At 31.3% G+C, this 21,583-nt stretch overlaps 1 protein-coding gene across 1 annotated transcript; it reads left to right on the top strand.

The window, feature by feature from the left end:
- The first annotated feature begins 9,485 nt into the window (after window positions 1-9,485).
- Window positions 9,486-12,316, top strand: LOC107899482 (ACT domain-containing protein ACR10). Its single transcript, XM_016825207.2, has 6 exons — window positions 9,486-9,838; window positions 10,094-10,312; window positions 10,406-10,511; window positions 10,702-11,038; window positions 11,233-11,517; window positions 11,840-12,316. The coding sequence occupies exons 1-6, from the start codon at window positions 9,685-9,687 to the stop codon at window positions 11,975-11,977; spliced, it is 1,239 nt and encodes a 412-aa protein (XP_016680696.2). The 5' UTR covers window positions 9,486-9,684; the 3' UTR covers window positions 11,978-12,316.
- The last annotated feature ends 9,267 nt before the right edge of the window (window positions 12,317-21,583 follow it).

The following is a 21,583-nucleotide window of genomic DNA, read 5'->3' as shown; positions in this document are numbered from 1 at the left end:
GATGAGAAGAAAAGCGGATATAAGATTCTGACGAGAAGGTGTAACTTGTTTCAAGTTTTTATTTACAACTACAATTTGTAAGATATAGGGCTTGTTGGTCCAAAATTTTCTTGGAATAGGGGCCAAATTTTTAAGAGATTGAACAAGTCTATCTATACTGGCTTATAGGATTATTTCTCTCAAGATTCAACAGTTTATCATCTCTAAAAACTAAAATTTGATCACGAGCCTATGCTTGGTATTTGGCTATCTAAGGATACTAACATGAGTTTGGTTGATTTTAATGATTTTGACTAGATAGGTAATATGGATGATAAGAAGAGTAAGTCTAGATGGTGCTTTTGTTTGGCTTTGAATTTGGTTTCTTGGTCTCGTCTATCTAGATCTTCCACTAGAGGTGTTAATTCTAGTGCAATATGCAATTTAATACACTTTAACAAATAACTAATCAAGGCATAGATAATAACTTAGTTAAGTAACTCACTTATCAACCAACCAATAAAACGATTTAGCACATGATTGAACTTAGATTCCACGTAATCATTTTAACAAAAACATGGTAGGCATTGATCTGTCGTAATTTGATACCTCAAATTAGGCTTTCTAAAACACTCAAGGAGCTTATTCTCAAGCAATTTAGGTATCTATTCTATTTTTATCTTTAATTTTCACTATCAATAAACATTTTTGCTTAGTTTTACTCGTCTTGGGACCCAAATTGGCAAAATGGTGCTATGGGGAACCTAACAAGGTGTTTGAGTTGGTGTAAGGAGATGAGAATGTCCCAGCCTTGAGGAAAACAACATCTAACATGGGTGTCATGACACTAATGCTATGGAAGTCGTGACATCGAGTCCCTTTACCTCGAGGATGGAAAACTTCAACAAGAAATCAATTTGACGCTTATTGTTGAGAGAGTTGTGACACCGAGCCTCTAAAGTCGTGATATCCTTGAAGGTGTTGAAGTGAAAAATCGAGGCCATCACCAATGATGTCGTGGCACCTAGACTCCCTAGAACCAAACTTGTGTCACTATCAAGGGTATCGTGACACCGAAGCCTAGATGTTGCGACATCGCTTCCTGACGGGGAGAAAATTATTATTAGGGTAGTCTTTTGTCTAACATCAGCTGAGCACTTCTGCCACCGGCATGTGAACACTTGGACGGAGAATCAACACTAAAAAAATCTACGTGCTGTGTACTGCAAATCTGACAGGCCAGTTGTAATATTTTTAGTGTTACAATGGAACACCCAAGTTTTCCAAGGATCGAACCTAAGAGAGTTCTGTGACCAAGTGATTCTAATCTATAACATGCAATTTGGGAGTCTAGCAAAATACTCACTAGGTTTTATATTAGAGCAAGTCATAATTGAGGGTGGATTATACTAATTAACTATCTAACAATAGAAAATGACCAAAAATCGTAAATCACACAAACTATGAAAATAACAAATTCGATAATAGAAATCGGTTGGTTGATTTTCACGTTGTTGGTTAACCTTTGAATTAGGGATATAAATTGCTAATACTCCTAAATTTGCTTAATTTTACCTCTCGACCTCAATTTTATCAAAATAGACAAATTAGTCCAGTTTATCTCTCGACCTCACCGAACTAACCTGAGACAATCGAGTTGGTACCCAATAATATCTCCTCTCAGTCTCACTTACCAAAATTTTCCCTTAGGAGCGTCATCCTAAGTTTTAAGTTCTATTCAATTTAGTCCAAATTTTGCTTTTTAATCTCTGAACCCAAAAATCAACTACCCAACATTTCCATCAACCAATCACCTAGGATTTAACTACTCATGCTCATATCTAAACACACTAGTAGCAAATAATCAAACAAAAATGAAATCAACTTAAACTCAAAGCAAAGTAATAAAAACTCATATTTTCTTGCAAAAGCTTGGAGAACACAATAATGGAAGCAAGGTAAACGAAGAAAAACACCAAAGGTATGATTTTTAATAGGTGAAATGAAATAAAGCTAAATGAGATTAAGCTTAAGGATTAAAGTGTAACTACAAGGAAAGTTGAGGTGTTAAAAAGCAATTAGTATCAAGCTATAATAAACTTACTAACTAACTACTTAACATAAAATCAGAAAAAGTGAAGCAAAAACCCTAAAAAGATGAAGAAAGCAAGTAAACCATAAGTTAAAAAGATGTAAAAATTGAATAATCTAAAGTAATTTTCTCTTTCTTTCAACCAAAAGAAACCTTTTTATTCTAATTACAACCCAAAAATTATGCCCAAAATGCCCTTCAGTGTGTATTTTTTAGTGGTGTTGGAGTTGGACAAGAACTACCTCTACAGTCAATTTTTTCTTTCTCTCAACCAAAAGAAGGCTTTTTACTCTGATTACAACCTAAAAATTTTGCCCAAAATGCCCCTCAGCGTGTATTTTTTTATTAGTGTTGGAGTTAGACAAGGATTACCTCTGGAATTAATTTTTGTCTCCTCTCGTCAGGGGTATCACGAGACTCATGGTTTGGTATTGCAATATCCATTTAAGTCTTGAAATGGAGGGTCCTTAGGTGTCTAGGTATCGCGATACCACTATAGATGGCCTCAATCATCTTCGTTTCAACATTGTCAGGGGTATCACGACTTTTATGCTTTAATATTGCGATACCCCCTTTTAGGTGATGTTTTTGTTCATGTTCGGGTCACCGTTGACTCCTTACAACACTCAATCAACTATTAGGGCCCCTATGGTACATTTGGCCAATTCAGGTCTCAAAAGTAGCATAAAACACACTAATTCACTTATTAAAGCAAAAATCTAAAACTAAGTAAAAACACGGGAAAGACATTCAAATTGCTCGAGAATAAGCTCATTAAGTGTAATGGAGAGCCTAATTTGATGTATCAAATTACAACAGATCATCAGCCCAAGCCAAAACACAACTTTTAAGGGTATTTTTTTTCTTAAATTTGGAATTGTATCTCAATTGATAAAAGCATTTTTGGTTGAAAACTTTAAAAGGAGCCAAGTTTTCTTTCATCTTTTAAGCTTAGTATTTAGTTTCTTCTTCATCTTTTAGGCTTTAATTTATTAAATTTTCTGAGTTTTAGTTGGTTTGGTTGGTAGTTTAGTTAGTATTTACTGTAGCTTTTCTATTATTTTCAATTTGATACTTAAACTTTGATTTGTATTTTGATTTTCATCCAAATCCCTTAATATATTTTAGTTTCATTTGCTTTCCAAAGTATAAAAAACTGAACTTGTATTTTCACCTCTGTTTTTGTTATCGTCATCTCCTCTAAGCAACCATCAAAGAAATTCCTAACCTTTCTTTCACCTTACTATTGTGCTTATTTTAATGAATAATTTGAGTATGTGTTGGACTGTTGTTTGCATAAAAATGATGTTGGGTAACTAAATCTATGGTGGTTGGTTGATGAAAATGTTATTTGGTTAATTTTTTTGTACAGAGACTAAATTGTAAAAATTGAACTAAGTCGAATAGACTTCAAAATTTAGAATTGACGCATTTAGGTGAATATTTAAATAGGTGAGACTGATAGGAGATCCTATTGAGAATGAATTTAGTTATCCAGAGTTAATTTGGTGAGGTCGAGAGAAAAATCAAACTAGATTGTCTAATTTGGTAAAATGGTGACCGAGAGGTAAAATTGAGTCAATTAAGAGTTTAAGCCTTTAAGATCCCTAATTCAAAGACTAATCAACAACATGGAAGTCAACCAAACACTTGTGTTTCCTAGATTTTTGATTGCGTAATTTTGACTATTTTATAATTTGGTCATTCTCAGTGTTAGATAGTTAATTTAGTGTAATTACCCGTCTCGATTGTGATTTTCCGTAATATAATGCTTAAAAAGTAGTTAGTTAGACTCCCTTTTTGCTTGCTTTGACCATTAATCACCTTGTACCTAAACTCTCTTGGGTTCTATCCTTGGAATACTCTATAGTGTTCCATTGTAACACTACAAATATTACAACTCGACCTGTCAAATTTGCAGCATACTGCTAGATATTTAATTTTAATTGTGTTGACTCATAGCCTCGATGCACGTATGTTGGGGCACAGTCAGGCATAAAATTCAAAAGATAATGGTTGGAAAATTTTTAATTAATAGATAAAAATATGATGAAACGCAAGAGTTGAATCCACCTTCATCCACAAGGTTTTAACAAAAGTGAAGAAACAAAAAATCTACAACAAAAAGAAAAGAAAAAGAAGAGAAAATAAAAATGAAAACCTAAACTAAGGGTGGGTTTGGATGGGAGGTGTGTTTACCTACGATTAGTGTAAAAACAACGGTGACAGTGAGATTAGAAACTAAAGCGATAGAGTAATGTGAGATAAAAAGTAAGCTAAATGCACTGTACTGCACCCCACCGCCAATCCAAACCCACCCTAAGAAAAGAAAAGTAAAAATTGTCTAATGTCTAACCTAAGCCAACCTCTCAAATATTTGATATAAGGTTGTATTTATAGGCAAAAAATATTTAACCTAACATTGACAATTATACCCTTAAATGAAAAGTAACTTAAGCTTGTTTGGACACAAAATTTCCTTTACAATTTTTCATTCGTTAGGCTTCGATGTCATGACATCCAAGCTTTGGTGTTGCAACACCTATGGTAGTTGTCATAAAGAAGGCTTAAAGGACACTCGGTGTCGCGACATGACCTTACTAGTGTCGTGACCTGAACAATAGGTCATTGGGTTCCTCTCACTTTAACATTTAGCTTGGAGTTACAACCTCGAGGGCTTGGAATCACGACTTTGTGGCTTAGTGTCATGGCACTCTATACTTAGTGTTGCGACCTCTACAAAAAGCTACTCCAAGTTAAGTTTTGGTGAAGTTCAATTTCCTCAAGGTGGTAGAAAGGTTAGTGTCATGACACACGAGCTTTAGTGTCGCAACCTCGACCACAGTAGAAGTCCTCTTTGATTTTTGACCTCAATCACCTCTCTACACAAGCTCAAATCAATCATTAGACTTCTAATGACATAATTTTGCCAATTTGGGTGTCAAAAGTAAAAGAAACATAGTAAAACTAGCTTCTAACATAATATTTATAAGTAATGAAATGTAACACAAAGCTTCATAAAACACTTGAAAACCCACTTTTTAAGTGTCAAAAGAACTTACTTTGACATATAGAAACACACAGATCAAGCATTTGTCACAAAATTAATTGTGATGGAATATGATAAGAATAATCTTGTTGGCAAAAGAAAAGAACCTTTCATTCCCCAACCCTCGAAGAAAAAGAAAGCTTAAAGGAAGAGAAAGAATCTAGAGTCAATTCCTATTAATGACTCTGATTTTGAAGATAACATGCCCTTAGCAAAATTGACACTTCAAGCCAAAAAACACAAAACCAAAATACCTAGTGGCCCATCCTCTACCAAAAAGACAAACAAGAAGATATAGGCTACATGGATAATTGAGATTCTAAAGGAAGTTACTAAGGTTGCAATACCTGAACTAGTTCAACCAAAGCCCAAGTTCTTTACTTCCACATGCTAAACGAATGAAAGTAGTGGCTTAAAATGACTCTATACTTGAAATGAATATTCATGAGAGTGGTTTTTATGATAATGAAATAGAAATTTTCCTAGAACATAATCAACTTCTCTTCTATGTATCTTATGTTAATCCCTTTGTGAAGAATATAGTCTTGGAGGTTTATGCCAACCTTCATTCAATTCTAAAGGATCCAAATAGTGAGCACTATATGCATAGTATGTCAGGGGTCGTTTCTTCACTTTTAGTCCTAGTGTGAGTATTACTTTTTTTTCATTATCATGGTGTGGATGATGAAAATTTCTCTGCTGAAAAAGATTTCCTTACTGCTTAACTCACCAACAATTTTCCTAGAATAGAATCGACTTATTTTGTTCATGTTTGAATTTATTTTAGTGTGAATTCTTTGTTTGTATGATATTCTTGTTGATCAGTTTATAACTAAGTTTTCAAGAGGAAAGTTTTAATGAGAGAGTGATCTAAATTGTATATAAGAGAAAGGTTGCAACTTGGTGAGAAAGTTGGGCTTAAATCACGTCTCGTACAAGTTCATCTATGGTGGATTATTATTTGGGTAAAGCTCGGTAGATACGATAAGTTTCTGAGCTCTATAACCCAACTTCTTTGTCAATATCTTATTTTATAACTATTAATAAATTAATTCAGTTACAACTAAACATGCATCTTAATAGACAAATTGGACGAATTCACAAACATTTGGTCCAAATCTAATAGATCAATGACATTCAATCTCAATCATTGACAGAATGAGTGCGCAACAGGATCGTAAGTTTGTCCAAGTCATAGATTTGACTTAGGGCTCTAAATGATTGGAAATAAATTTAGATTTCAACACAACTTGAAACAAAAAAAATCCAAGTCAGATAAAAAAATTAAAAGGAAACAATTAAAATAAATAATTAAGATAGAAAATAAAAAAAATTAAATAAATCAAAGTTTTGAATAATTAAACAAGAAAAAAATAGGATAAAGAAGAAAATAAAGAAGACAGATGGAAGAAGATGAAGATGGCGCGTAGAAGTCCTAAGGAGCTTTGGAAACCCAATGAATCCACAATCCCCTTCAAACGACTCTAATTTAACCTCTATAAAAAAAACTTGGCAAGAAAAAGCTTGAAGATGATCCCCACAATCTGAAAAGATTGTTAAAATTCTTTTAAAATAAAACTCAATAGAAATTCTTAAAAAGAAAATTTAAGGAGAATTTTATTAATTCAAAGTGAATAATGAATTAATTGCTTGTTGAATAATTGTTTACAATGAAGAGGCATTTATATAGGCTAATTAAGTAAATCCAAATAAAACTCTTAAGTATACTAAAACTCTAATTAACCTAAAGAAGAAGTAGTTTTAAACTAAACTTTCTTATTGACATAAAACTCCTAAATAACTTAAAATATTTACAATTTATCCAAAATTTGGAATAAATAAATAATAAAACTTAATAAATACAATATTAGGCTCGTGTATAACAAAAATTAAGCCTGAAACTCGAACACAATATGATTTAAACTCGAATAAAAAGCCCAAAACTTGTAAATTCTGTAATATTCCCGTCTAAAAATTCTACTTGCGTAGACTTCACTAAAGCGGTTATAACTTGAGTTCCGAAACTCAAAATCAAGTGATTCAAAGTGCGTTTTGAAGCTAAGAGATAGCTCTTCAACGTCTATTCAGACATCTAAGCCTATAGATTCCTAGATCTCGTCCAAAAATTCATCGCAAGTTGACTAATCTTTTCAACTTGAAAATTGATAGTTTGGTTGAACTAACTTTAATAAATTTCACTTATTCCATGCATGTATCATTCCCTATTTCCTCGAAAAGTCCTCACCTATTGTCTTTCATCGAATCTTGGTCTGATTTGCTTGGCTTTTGACCTTGAAATTGGGCATTGAGACTCGCATCAATCCTCCTCGGTCATTTTGCCAACTCTCAACATTTACACATTGTGTAATTTGATTTTTTTACAAATTTACTTTTCTTTGTGACATTGAGGGTTAATTTTTAAAAAAATGAAAAAAGATAAAATTATTGTTTTGAATTTTTGGGTGTTTCCATTTTTGTATATTTTCAATCAAATGTAGATGATAAATTTGTTTTTTTTAGCTTTTTAGGCGAAAATTTCAAGAAAAAAAAAGCAAAACTCCAAAAATGACCAAATTACAAAGTGTAAATATTGAGGGTTATATTTTTTTTAGAATTTAATTGACATAATGTATAAATTTTGAAGGTTAAAATTGTTATCATGCTAATTTTAAAAGCTCCCACCGTTAGCCTGTTGGTGACCAAAAAAGATAAAATTGAATTGTTGGTGACCATTTTGTAACTTTTCATTGTTGGGTGACTAAAAAAGAAATTTACTAATAATTGGGTGATTACTAGCATATTTTACCCTTATTTTATTTTTCAAGTATAATAAAGGTAAATAACATTTTAACGATTGTCAAGTTTTTATTGGCCGAAAGTTTTTTTTAAAACGGGTATAACATAAGGGTCAATATTAGTTACGAAATATAGTTTAGGTACCTAACTCAAACAAAGACCATAATTTGAGGGCCAAGTATTAAATTAAACCTATCCTAAAATTTAGTTATGCTATTATTTATATAAACTTTAAAAATTTATAATTAGGATAAACTATTTATATATTTAAAAAATTAAAATTTCGAGAAAAATAAATCTTCAAAAAAAATTGAAATAAGTTTCCTATCCTATATTTAATGCCAACACAACATTACAAATTCATAATATATACATATAACCATATATACATCATGCACATTTAATTAGACACCTATCCATATAGTACTATATACTATAATTTAATTTATATTTATTATTTAAATTAAATATGTTTTTAATCTATATGTAAACTTATTTTAATATTATATTTTTAATAGTCATTTTTTGTTTACTTTTTACCGTCATTATTACATTTTAGTCCAAACACATCTTGCACCGTTAATTTACTACAATAATTAATTTTAATGTCATCATTTTTGTAATTTCATCATTCATCCATTAGATATGTGATAATTTTTTTATCTATTTTTATTAAAATTAAGATTTGAAAAATAATTAATGCTAAAATTTCTCAAGTAATTTGATATTTTCTCTCGATTACTATTTCAACCGTTTTTACTTAATAATTCATTACAAATGAGTTTTATCTGTTAATAAAAAAAGTTTTAACAAATGAAAAATAGAAAAAAATTATGTTAAAAGAGATAAAGAAGGGAAGAAAACAGAAAGAAGCAGAAGAGAATAAAAAAATTGAAAGAACATAAAAAAAATTAAATTGCATAAAATAAAAAAATATGGAAACAAATTATAAATATAATTTAAAATTTTTATTTGTAATGATGATTTAATATGTAATTAAAATATTATAATATATTCACATAAGTAATTAAAATGTAACATAAAATAAATAAAATTAATTATTTTAATAGTTAAAAAAAAAAAAAAAAGAGTTAAACCGGAAAGCGGACATATATGAGTGGGATCCAAGATCTAAAATGGGAGAAGTTAAATATTGATTAATGCAAGGAAGCCCGGTGGCAGCCATCCAACAGGCAAAAGTTTGCAGAGGCCTCGGTCATAGGGCAATCCAAGGTCACGTGACCATTAAAACACAAAATAAGTAAAGGACACGTGATGGCGGCTGATGGGGTGTGTGCGGTACAGGTGATTTACCATCGAGTGACGTAACATGCTAACTACCTTACCCAGTGAAAAAGGTAAAATAACATATATCGTCGTTTTATCGTGATATATTGAGTTTTTATTTCAAGCTAAAAATGATTTATTTATATGTTTGAAATTAACTGTTTAAAGAGATGAGGATGGAGTTAGTTGCCGAGATTTTGAGACCAACGGTAAAAACGAGAAAAGAAAGAAAGAAAATTTGACTGCTAAACAACTACTCCTCCTACAAGTGAACCACAAGCCAAGAAACGCAAAGCAGTAACTTTCCCTCTCTCTCTCTCTGCTTTGCTTTTTATGTTTTATCTGTCTCTCCATAAGGCTGCTCCTCAAACAAGCACTGCTACTTCTCATTGAACCAAAACCCAAAGAATATATCAAATCAATTCCTAACCAAAACCAACTTCTTCACTGTTTCTTCAACCTTTCAAGTTATACTTCTACTATGGGTACTCTACATGACGACGTTGTGATTATAAGGCCGTCGGAGAAAGAAGGAGACCCCTCTGTTATCACTGTTAACTGCCCTGATAAAACTGGTTTAGGCTCTGATTTATGCCGCATCTTGCTCTTTTTTGGTCTTAGCATTGTCCGAGGAGGTAATTCCAAATCCCCCCCTCCCCTTGTTCTTTTAAACCAAGCTTGCATGTTTTTCCCTACTTTTTCCATTACTTTTTTAAAGTTGGTTTTGGTTTTGGTTTTAATGATGAGCATTTGGGAAGTATATCAAAAGTTTGATCATTTGGACTTAAGTTTTGATCACATGGTTTAGAGTTCTTTATGATATATATATTTTAAAAAAGAAAGAAAGAAAATTAATTAATGATTATGTTGGGGGGGTTTGTGTTGTGAAGATGTATCTACGGATGGGAAATGGTGTTATATAGTATTTTGGGTGGTTTGTAAGCCAGCGACAAGGTGGGAATTGTTGAAGAAAAGACTAGTTCAGGCTTGCCCTTCTTGCTCTTCTGCTTCTGGAATTTCTTATTACCGTTCTGAGTTGCAGTCTCCTAAGCCTCCTGATGTCTTTCTCATCAAGCTTTGTTGTGTTGATAGAAAAGGCCTTCTGCATGGTAATCACTTTTTCCTTTTTCAAGATTTTGAGCTCTAAAATGTGGTTAAAAACTTTGATCAGTGAATGAATTTTAGATGTTTTGGTTTGGCAGATGTGACACAAGTTCTCTCTAGTCTTGAACTCAATATACAGAAAGTGAAGGTATCAACAACTCCTGATGGAACAGTGGTGGACCTTTTCTTTATCACAGACACCAGGTTCAGTTTATGTGTTCTGTTTGTTAGCCAGGATCAGTTGTTAAAAAACAGCATGTATTTGCCTTCTATTCAAACTACATATGTGTATGTCTAAATGATATTACTGCTCATAGTAACCCTGATACGCTAAGACATCTTGCATCTCTACCTTGAGTCATATCCTTTGGTAATATTATGATTTTGTTTTCAGGGAACTATTACATACAAAAAATAGGCAAGAGGAGACTTATAAAGCATTGGAAGATGTTATGCAGGATGCTATGATTAGCTTTAACATCGAAAAGGTTGGACCAGAAATTACGGCATGTTGTCAAGCATCTCCATATCTTCCGTCTGCAATAACTGATGATATTTTCAACTTAGAGATGTCCAATGACCTCCCAAGTGTATCACTTACTTCCAACAATGTTTGTGTCACGATGGACAACTCACTCAGTCCTGCTCACACGCTTGTTCAGATTGTTTGTCAAGATCATAAAGGTCTTTTATACGACATAATGCGAACTCTGAAGGATTACAACATTCAGGTAGATTGTTTTTCCAAATTTTATTGCCAATGTTCAGTATTATGATGTGCATCTGTCTATCATAATTGGCTTGAATCCTTTCCAAATTGCGGAAGCTCCGTTTCACTTGTTTAATTTTCAATTGGGAAGGAAAGCGTGCTTAGCCTGAAAACTAGTTCCACCCTGTTAATGCCTCAGTTTCGTTATGTGACTAGATTTCATATGGACGCTTCTATATAAAACAAGGAAGAAAGTGTGAGATTGACTTGTTTATAATGCAATCCGATGGGAAGAAGATAGTTGATCCTAGCAAGCAAACTGCATTGTCGTCGCGTCTGAAAATGGAACTGCTCCAACCACTAAGAGTAACTGTAGTGAGCCGGGGTCCTGACACTGAGCTTCTAGTTGCAAATCCCGTAGAGTTATCAAGCAAGGGCCGGCCTCTTGTTTTTTATGACATTACCCTTGCTCTAAAGATGCTTAATACTTGCATCTTCTCGGTACTTCCTCAGCTCTCTGCCTGATATGCTTTCTGTATTTTTGTTGCTTAAAAACTAGCTTGCTTCATTGGGAGTTTGAACTTAACACTGCATTAGAGTTGATATAATGTGGCTGTATGTTTTACACATCTTTTCTGCAATATGTGCTTTTCTTGATTATTCCTCTTCGCTGTTCCTGTCTGTCCGAACATAAATCCAATGCATTACTTTTGTTATACCGCTTGATTCGGACAAAAAACTGATTTATTTGGAGTCTAGTGTTTGTCCCTTTTTCTTCTGGAAATTTGCACGGTTAACCTTTTCAAGTCTGCATATTTTTCAGGCAGAGATTGGGAGACACATGATCAGAGATCGAGAGTGGGAAGTTTACAGGATTCTACTAGATGAAGGGGCTAGTTCATCCATTCCGAGACCAAAGGTTGAGGAAGAAGTTTGGAAGCGCTTGATGGGTTGGGAATAACTATGATCGGTCACAACATTGCCCCCTCCACAATGGCCGTTGCTAGCGCGGCTGTACAGTATACTTTACCCTGCCACCACCATGTGGAGTCGGTGTAAGTTATGGATCACTTTGCTAGAACTTCGCACCTTACACGTCCAGCTTCTGAGGCTAAACCAGTTGGTAGGAAGTAGATAAAAGGAACAGTACGTTGTTTTGGCCATGTATACATGAAAGTTGTATCATAGAGGTAGATATCATGCATATATTGTTTGTGTAAAGTATCTTTGATTGTGGACCCTTTTGTGTGGGTCAGTTTGGTTTTAAATGAACAGCAATCCAACCAAATTTCTAGTGTCATTTTTCATTTCCACATCATGTTGGTGCTAATCTTTATATCCAACACCCATCTCCGAGTCCGGGTTAGCATCGACCGTAGTAAAAAAAGGGATCATCAAGTGGTACAAAGATAGCAACACGATTAACGTTGTGGCTCCTGGTCATTAATAATATTCCTTCTTTCTTCGTGGTTGTTGGGAACTTCTTTGCTCTTGGTTTGCAACTTATCCAACAAAACTAGATAAATTTATGATGTCACATCGGAAACAGCTATGAATTGATCTTTGTCTAATTCGATCACTTTCATGTTGCATGTGAAGACATATACACCATGATATTTTTTTTATAGCAGCAAATGAGAAGACCAAGAGTGTCATAGATTCCACCTTTTAAAAGTTCTCATAGCTCAATGAAGGTGTTGTCTTTTCTGATGTTCAACTTTGGTTTGTCGTTAGCCGGTTTGGGGAAGGGAAAAAAAGAAACATGTGTTTAACTGTAGTTGATATAATATCTATGGGATTTTGACAGGATATCTATCTATTAAACAAACTTGAAAGCTGATGTTCTACTGTTTGTTACAGACAAACAGGACCATAAAACAAAAATCCCCTAGTTTCATTAACCCAGTTTTCTTCATTACAGATTCCAGCCCAGGAAAGGAACATCTTTCGCCAGTAGGGTCTGAAACATTGTTTGGCAAATCGAATGTTGGAACTTGATTGAAACTTAAAAGGTGTTGCCAGACATGGCTCTATTACGCATGATTTATGCCCCAAACCATTTTGTCCACCGACAAGATTGTGGACTACTTCCCCGATCCAATCAACAGTCAGCCACCTTATTATTATTATTATTATTGTCGACAACTTAAATTCAAAACTAAAATAAACTTTAAATTTACCTAAATAAATAACAACACATTCTAACATTAAACAACAATAATGATGCTAAAGACCAACCAAAAGATTTTAATGGCAAAGCAAGTAACTATGAAGGTGGAGGGAAATGGGAAGGCAACCCGTCAGCTGAGGAGGCTGTATTGGGTTGGGTCATGAACAGTAACTGTGTGGATTAGATTTCTGGAGGTGTTTGTGGAGGACAGTTTTGGATATTCAAATCCATTATAAGTTTCAGTTTTAAATAAGCTTACTAAAATTATATATTTAGCAGATTCAATCACTAATCAATTTAATTAAAATTTAATAAAAATAATAAATAATATTTAATTGTATATAAAATATTTAAATTAAACTTACTAATATCTCTTTGACCATGATAGCACAAGCACCTTAATAAAAGCTTACTATCAAAGTGTATAAAGTAGGGATAATTGGTTGAAAATGGCATTCTCGGAAAAGCAGAGGGGAAGTGCAACATTACTCAGCTTTTACCTTCCATACCATTTGGCATTCCTTTGAGAACTCTTTTTCAAAATTTATAGAATTTTTCTCTCTCCTTATGTGATTAATATCAACATACTTTTTCATAATATAATATAATTCTCCTGATTTTTTTTATAATCAACATTTACTATAAAAATGTTTTTCAGTAAAATTGAAATTTATTAAACTTATTTTTTAGATGAGGTTTTATATTATAAAAACATTATGTAAAAAGATAATTACAAGAGAGAAAAATATATAATGATGGGTGACAGATTTAAAAATTAAATTAGTTCGTGTATACATATATAATCACTATTTCATATGTACATGATCGTAAGGTAATAATAAAATATTTGATTAAGTGTGGTGTCTCAAGTCAAGTCACACTAACTCAATTGATAAATAAAAACAAAAAAACTAAAGTTATTATTTTATTAGATATAGAGATAATTATATGATTTAAACATTTTATAAAATAAAATAAATTTTGTTAGTAATCTTAAATTAGCTACTTAAAAAATTATTTTCTCAATTAAAACTATTAGTTTGTTTTTCTCTACCCGTTTATATTTGTTAACTTCTAATTATGAGAAAAAAAATATCTACTTTTTTAAAAATATTATTATTTCTCAAAATATGAAATGTTATTTCTAAAATTTAAATATATATATAATATTATACATTCACATTCGTGACAAATTCTAGTTGCTAATTATGTGCTTTTCACAAATTTTTTGGAGATAAATCTATTCAAGAGTTAGATTACTTACTAGGCTTGAAGGCGCACTCGAATTATGGGAGAGTTTGAATAAAAATTACATAAAAATGAACTTGGAAAAAAAACAGGTTTGTTTAATTTGAGTTGGGCTTGGGCTCCAATATTAAAAGGCCCCAGCTTGACCCATTTTTTATTGTATCATATATATCTATATTATGTAATTTATATAAAATTAAATATATAACATTATAATATAAACATTAAAAAGACACATTTACAATTTAATAAAGAAAGAAACTAAAAAAATAATATATTAAATTAAAAAGAATTAAATTTTTTTTATATGGAACAACCTAAAATAAGCTTGGGTCGAACATGACCAAAACTTGAGACCAATATTTTAAGTCGGGCCAAGCTTAAGCTTGTCCATAAACTTTCCTAATATCACTACATAGGCTTCAAATAGAGTTTAGTTAATTCACATATAAATTGTATGCATATTATTATTAGTTTATATATGGATATGCATGCATATGAAATAACTTTAAATTTTAAAGACAATGTAACGTCTCAAAATATAGGAGGTTAATTGTAAGAAATAACTAAATAATTGATTTAGTCTTGATGGTTACATAGTTAGTGCACTCCCTAAATAACTTAGATTTTATCCACATCGTTTCCATTTCTTTTCATTTTATTTTCAGCAACCAAAGAGAAACCTCATTAGAATATATATTAATTAAAGTACAAATATAACAAAAATAGGTAGTAGACCAATTGGTTAAGCCTCTTTTCTCCCTTATAACCTAATTTCAAGTCATGCCAAACTCTCTTACCATTTCCATTTTTTGGCCTGAAGGGGTAATTTATCATTTAGTCCCTTAAAAGTTTGAAAACCTAGCTATTTAGTCCTATTTTTCTAATTACATTAGGATTTTGTTTTATTTTCCATTCCAAATTAGAATTCATCCATCTTTTCTCTATATCTTCATCTTTTCTTTGCCCCCTTTTCTTTTCATCATATTTCACATTATCTTGTTGTTAAAAATTATTTTGCTTCCCGAACCCAAAAATCTATTCTCGATTCAAGACATTTTTCAATCGGTTTCATAATATCCCTTAGAAACATTCTTAAACAAGAATCGTTAAGTTCAATTTGATCCTGATAATTAAATCTTAAATTCTCATAGTATCTACATCCAGTGCTAATCTTTCATTCGAATTAATGGATCTTTTAAGAATTTTTCCAAAAATCTACCAAAATCTTAATTTTACTTGAAATTTTTTATTAATTCTTGCGTAATTATCGGTTGAAAGGCCCATTTTAGGTACCCCAAATCAAATTTGAACGTGAGAAACGTTGCTCGGGTCATTGATGAAAGGTGTGTGTTCTTTTACTAGCGAATTGGGGCAAAATCGTGTCTAGGATAAGGCCACATAGACATGTGGACCAAACGGCCATGTCTCTTTGAAAACCTTAGAATAGTTTGTTTCTCACACAGCTAAGACTTCTTCGCACAGTCTGTCGTAAGGGTGTGTGGACCACACAGTCTACCACACGACCATGTGCCCTATAAACCCTAGTGTAGTTTGTGAACCACACAGCCTAGACCCATCCACATGGCCTACCACATGGTCGTGTCATCCTTATAGCTTAATTTTGCAATTTTCACACGGTCACAGTCTGTTACACGGTCTGGGCACACGATCATGTAACCCTTTCACACTGCTTGGCCATATGACCATGTGTCCCCTATTTCACAAAATTTACAGTTTTACATAGAATTTTATGATTTGGTCAGATTAGTCATTGATTAGCTCCCGAACTATTTTTAGTGTTTAATTTATTCAATTAAGCCCATGAATAATATTATATTTATATATATTTGCAGGATTTGTGAATAAATATGTTTAATGTATTTGTATTTATGATTGTTCATATAACATGCTTTATGATACCGCTAAATTATATCCTTGAAAAACATATGTTTTCGACTATTGTATCGGTTATGTTAAGTATGACTCCTATTTCAGTCAAATTTGAGAAATAATCTTCCAGTTAAACTCTGTTTATTTGTTTCAATCAAACTCTAATTAGTCTAGATTATTTTATTATTATTTGACATATGAATTTAGCCTATAAATAGGCTCTTTTACAACATTAGAAAATACACCCATTAGAGATTAGAACTCATAGCACATTTAGAAAATTTTGTGTTTACGTTTTGAGGGTTCTTTGTCTTTGGGTTTTCGGGGTTTAGTTTTTATCTCCATCTTTTGTACTCATCATTCTTTTGCCATTATAGTAAAATTATCTTTGCCCGTGGTTTTTCATCCTCTTAGGAGGGGTTTTTCTACGTTAAATTTGTGTGTTAAATTTCTCAATTTATTCCACTATTTTTTACCTGTTGCTTAATCGAGTCGATTCCCAACAGGTTAGTTGAGAGCATAATTATTGCTACCACATTTGTTCTGTTATAAGTATGTTATTCATTTGCATTTTAATACGTTATAAGCATGCCTAATGTTACCATTAATTGAACACTTATTAAGAATGACTTTTGCTACTGAGTTTTAAGAATGACTTTTGCTACTGAGTTGATGTATTATAAGCATATTATTTGCTACTGAATCAATTTTTTTATAAGAATATTGAATGCTACCGTATTTTTCTGTTAAAAGCATAATTAAATACTACAGTATTGATTTGTTTTGAGCATGCCATATTGCATTGCATAGTGGTGGGAAGATTTGAACGGAGGAAGTAGTCGGCAATTTATCTGCTCAACTAATTGTTTATCCACAACGTATTTTAGTCGATAGCCATCTGCTTGACGAATGGTTCATCCACAATGTATTAGAAGCTTTTATTTGCACAAATGGATGGTTCATCTACTAGTATTTTAGTCAGCAGTTCATCTGCTCGACTAGTGGTTTATCCACAACATAATAATAGCTCTTATCTGCTCAGACGGATGGTTCATCCACCAATATATTTTATCATTAGTCGTTCATATGCAATGATCAGTGGTTTATTCACAACGTGATGTAAAGGTAATGGAGTTTTGGAAAACTCCTACTGTGATATGTAGCGGTGGGATATGACCCTTTTTACTGTTAAACCGAATTTGTATTGCATTCATAAGTAATTACATGGCTACGAACATTGAAATATTATGTTGATTAGTTGTTCTGAATTACCGATATTCTCTATTGCTAATTAATTGTAATTTATTCTATGAGTTGAAATTCTGCATGACTTGTCTACTGTTTGCACTGGTTCCTTTGTGATGGAACTCACATTGTGCTTCATGGCTCACTCCCCCTTTTATTTCCATCTTTACAAATAACCCACTAGGTTAGGACACGGATGTGACATACGGAGGGATCAGAAACGTTTTATTTATGAAAGTATTATTAGACTTATTTTTATAATTTCTGTCATTTCAGAACTGTACTATTTTATTTATTTTATGGCATGGGACTCATATTTAGGGTTTATTTAGCATGCATAACATTTAACTTAAATTTAAAACATGGTTTTTATTTAACTGAGGCCTGAAATATAGTTTTATTTAAACCAAATAAAAGTCACTTTTCCGCTACAAGATTATAAATAAAATTTGTCTAATAAATTAACTAGAAACTAACTAGGTTTTCCAATAATAATCATTCTTTATAAGAAAGATGTTAAACTAATTGTTTTTTAACTCATGGATTTTTTTTAAAATAAGCTAATTTTTCTTCTAAAAAAATAAATTAAAATGACTATTTCGTAAACCTTGATCATTACTAGGCCATTCTGATGGCCGATGTAATCTCTTCTGATTCAGGCATAACGTATAGGTCAGGTTCCTTCTCTCTCTCTCTCTCTCTCTCTCTCTCTCTCTCTCTCTCTCTCTCTCTCTCTCTTCTCTCTCTCTCTCTCTCTTCTCTCTCTCTCTCTCTCTCTCTCTCTGTGTGTGTGTGTGTGTGTGTGTTCAAATTAAATAAAGTTGTTTTTGTCATTTTCAACTGAGTTGGTGTCCGGTTAACTCAGTTCTAGGTTTTATATAAGTGTAGAGCATATATTATTTTTCTATCTAATTTTTTTAACTTAATTTTAATGATTTCTTTCGAATTCTTTTAATATATCAAATTTATTTTTTAAATGAGCTAATATATATGTACGCATATGATCACTAGCTCATAGTTGTCAAAATAAGATCAAATTTTCTATTGAACCAGGAACCGATGGTCCAATCAATTCCTTTGATATCAAAATCAGTAAAAATCGATTGAACCACTAAAAATCGATCAAACTGATTAAAACAAATTGAAATGGGCTAATGCTAGTTTAAATATTTAATTTTGTTTGTATAATTTATCAAATGAATGTTTATATTTCTACTATTTTTATTTGTGTTTTTTCCTTCCTTTCTTTCTTTTTCTTTTTTTTTTTACTTTTTTCTAATTTTATTTTTGAAATTTTTTATTTGTTCATAATTCAAATTGGCAGTCAACTGGATAAATAAAAAATTAGTGATTTGACCAATTTGACTATCGACAACAAAATTATCCACAATATTATTTTAAAAAATCTACAATAAGATCATCCCATACAAAATATATAAAATGAAAGTTTAATAAAAACATACACATAAAGTTGTGCTCGTGAAGTTTTTTTTAGTTAATTAATTTGTTATATAAACTCTTTACTTTTTTATTATTTATTAAATTTCTACTTTAAATTTTAAATATGCTCTTTGACCTTGGTTAAAGTTTAAATTTTAAAATTGGTAAAAAATAATAATTTTATCTATTCTTTTAACATTATTCATGCACTGGCTGGTGCACAATGTTCCAGCTGGTACAGCCAGGATTGACCGCAATGAGTTGTTGCGACGAATATGGACTGAAATTTACACTGGTGAAGGAAAAAGAAGTGATCATTCCGGTTTATTACTGGAATGAGGCACACTGGTCTGTGCAACTAGAACCAATGCAGAACCGGCTATATTGCTTTACTCATAATTTTTTTAGGTTATGAAAATTTTAATTTTTTTGGTTTAATTAAGAATTACATTTCTTTATTTTACGAAAGAAATTAGTCCTTTTACTTTAATATGTTAGAATTTGATAATCATATTTTAGGATAACTAAAAAGCTAGTCTAATTATTGGTAAATACGTAAGCTTTATTTACTAATTTTTGTTAGTTTATTGCATATAAATTATTGAAATATTATTATTTTTATTAATTCATTACATACAAATTGTTGAACAGTTAATTCCTACTCAACAGTTTAACAATAAGGTCGGTTATCAATTGGGCTAACTTATCATATTAAAAGTATGAGGATCAAAATTTGAAAATCTAAAGTAAAGAGACTAACTTAGTAAAGTAGAGATATGAAATTAAGAATTATATCTAAATATATATAAATCATGTACAAACGTATATCATATATAATTTTTATATATCTTATAAACATACTAAAATTATTTTAATAAATAAACTATACAATATTAAATTAAAAATTGTCAATAAAAAAAACTATAATGTAACAACGTCAAGCGCAACAGTGAATTCAATCAATATTCATAGAGCCAATATAGAGTAATATGTTTCTGTTTTAATTTTTTATCATTAAATTTTAAGTTTTGTTAATATACAAGTTAAAATTAATCAAATATTTTTATAATAATAATGAGAATTTTATTTTATTTTAATTATTTTCATTTAGAAGAGAAAATTTTAAAATTAAAAAATAAAGATGTTTTAAAATGCATCATTTTAAAAATGTTACTGTTTATAGCTATTTGCTTTAAAAAAATAATTTTAAAATTGTCAAATGATTTTATAAATCCATGACATGTTGTCGTAGAGAGATAAACTTGGGTTTATATGAGAAGAAAAAAAAGATGAAGAGGATATTCAAATTGGAAATTATAAAATTTGTTAAGGTTGTATGTGTCAATTGTGGGCTTTAATTGAGTCAAAATAGATGGTTTGCAGACCTTGTATTTAGGAGCTGAGTTGTTAGTGATTTAGTCAATACTTTTATTGATTTGTTCCACCAATTTCGAATATCTGCTAGTAATGGCTCCTATTTTCTAGTTCATAGTTGTTTCTTTTGCCTATTTAAAGCTTTGCATTTCGGCAAAAAAGTGAAGCTTAGTCCAAGATTTATCGGGTAATAAGAGATTCTCGAAAGAATCAGACCTGTAGCGTATCAATTAGCTCTGCCACCGAAACTTGAAAAGATTCATAATGTTTTCCACGTATCGATCCTACGTCGCTATCATTTTGATCATTCTCACATGATATATCTCGGTGAGATAGAGTTACAGCTTGATCTGACATATGGTGAGAACCAGTTAGAATTTTGGCTTGGGAGGTGAAAGAAATCTGACATATGGTGAGAACCAGTTAGAATTTTGGCTTGGGAGGTGAAAGAACTGTGAAACAAACATGTATCATTAGTAAAAGTGTTATGGCATCGACATGGTACAGAAGAGGCTATGTGGGAGCCAAAAGAAACCAAGAAATCATAGTACCCTAATCTATTCTTTGGTAAAAATTTCAAGGACAAAATTTCTTAAGCGGGAGAGTTGTAACAAACTGTCTTTCAGCAGTGTCGAAAATGGTGGTTTCAAAACACCATTTTCAATGTTCGAGTTCATAAATATTAGTTAGTATAAAGTTTAAGTAAAGTTTGATACCTTAATTTTGTTAATCGGATAGTTATTTAAGGTACAATGACTAAATTGTAAAAGTGATAAAAATTAATCATTATGGATTTTAATTAACCAAAAGACCAATTGAGCAATTACCCCCTTCCAAATGTACCAAATGGTGGTGGATGATATCAAAATCCACTATGTTTAATTAATTTAGATTAGTGTTTAGTTAGTTATAGTTTAATTAGATAAAATATAATTAATTAAAGTTAATGAAAGTATATATATTAAATTAAAAGAAAAATATAAGCCATTTTTGTTCATCTTTTTCATTTTCACGAAACAAAAAGAATAAGAAGGGTTTGACACTTTCAAACTTTGGTCCCTTGATTGGTAAGCAATTTCTAGTTCGTTTCTTGTAAATTTTATGTTTTTGAGATCATGGGAGCTTGATTTAGCTAGCCTATGTTTCAATTTGTAAAACTGTTAAAATTTTCAAAACTTTCCATTTTTGATTTCTTGA

This window comes from Gossypium hirsutum, chromosome D04, assembly GCF_007990345.1.
Source record: "Gossypium hirsutum isolate 1008001.06 chromosome D04, Gossypium_hirsutum_v2.1, whole genome shotgun sequence".
Taxonomy (NCBI): domain Eukaryota; kingdom Viridiplantae; phylum Streptophyta; class Magnoliopsida; order Malvales; family Malvaceae; genus Gossypium; species Gossypium hirsutum.
This window is presented reverse-complemented; position numbering and strand designations above follow the sequence as displayed.

Excerpts from the sequence above, each read along its gene's own strand:
- LOC107899482 (XM_016825207.2), top strand. The coding sequence starts at position 9,685 with ATGGGTACTCTACATGACGACGTTGTGATTATAAGGCCGTCGGAGAAA. Across the intron at positions 10,512-10,701 it reads TTCTTTATCACAGACACCAG|GGAACTATTACATACAAAAA; the intron begins GTTCAGTTTATG and ends TTTTGTTTTCAG. Across the intron at positions 11,518-11,839 it reads TTAATACTTGCATCTTCTCG|GCAGAGATTGGGAGACACAT; the intron begins GTACTTCCTCAG and ends CATATTTTTCAG.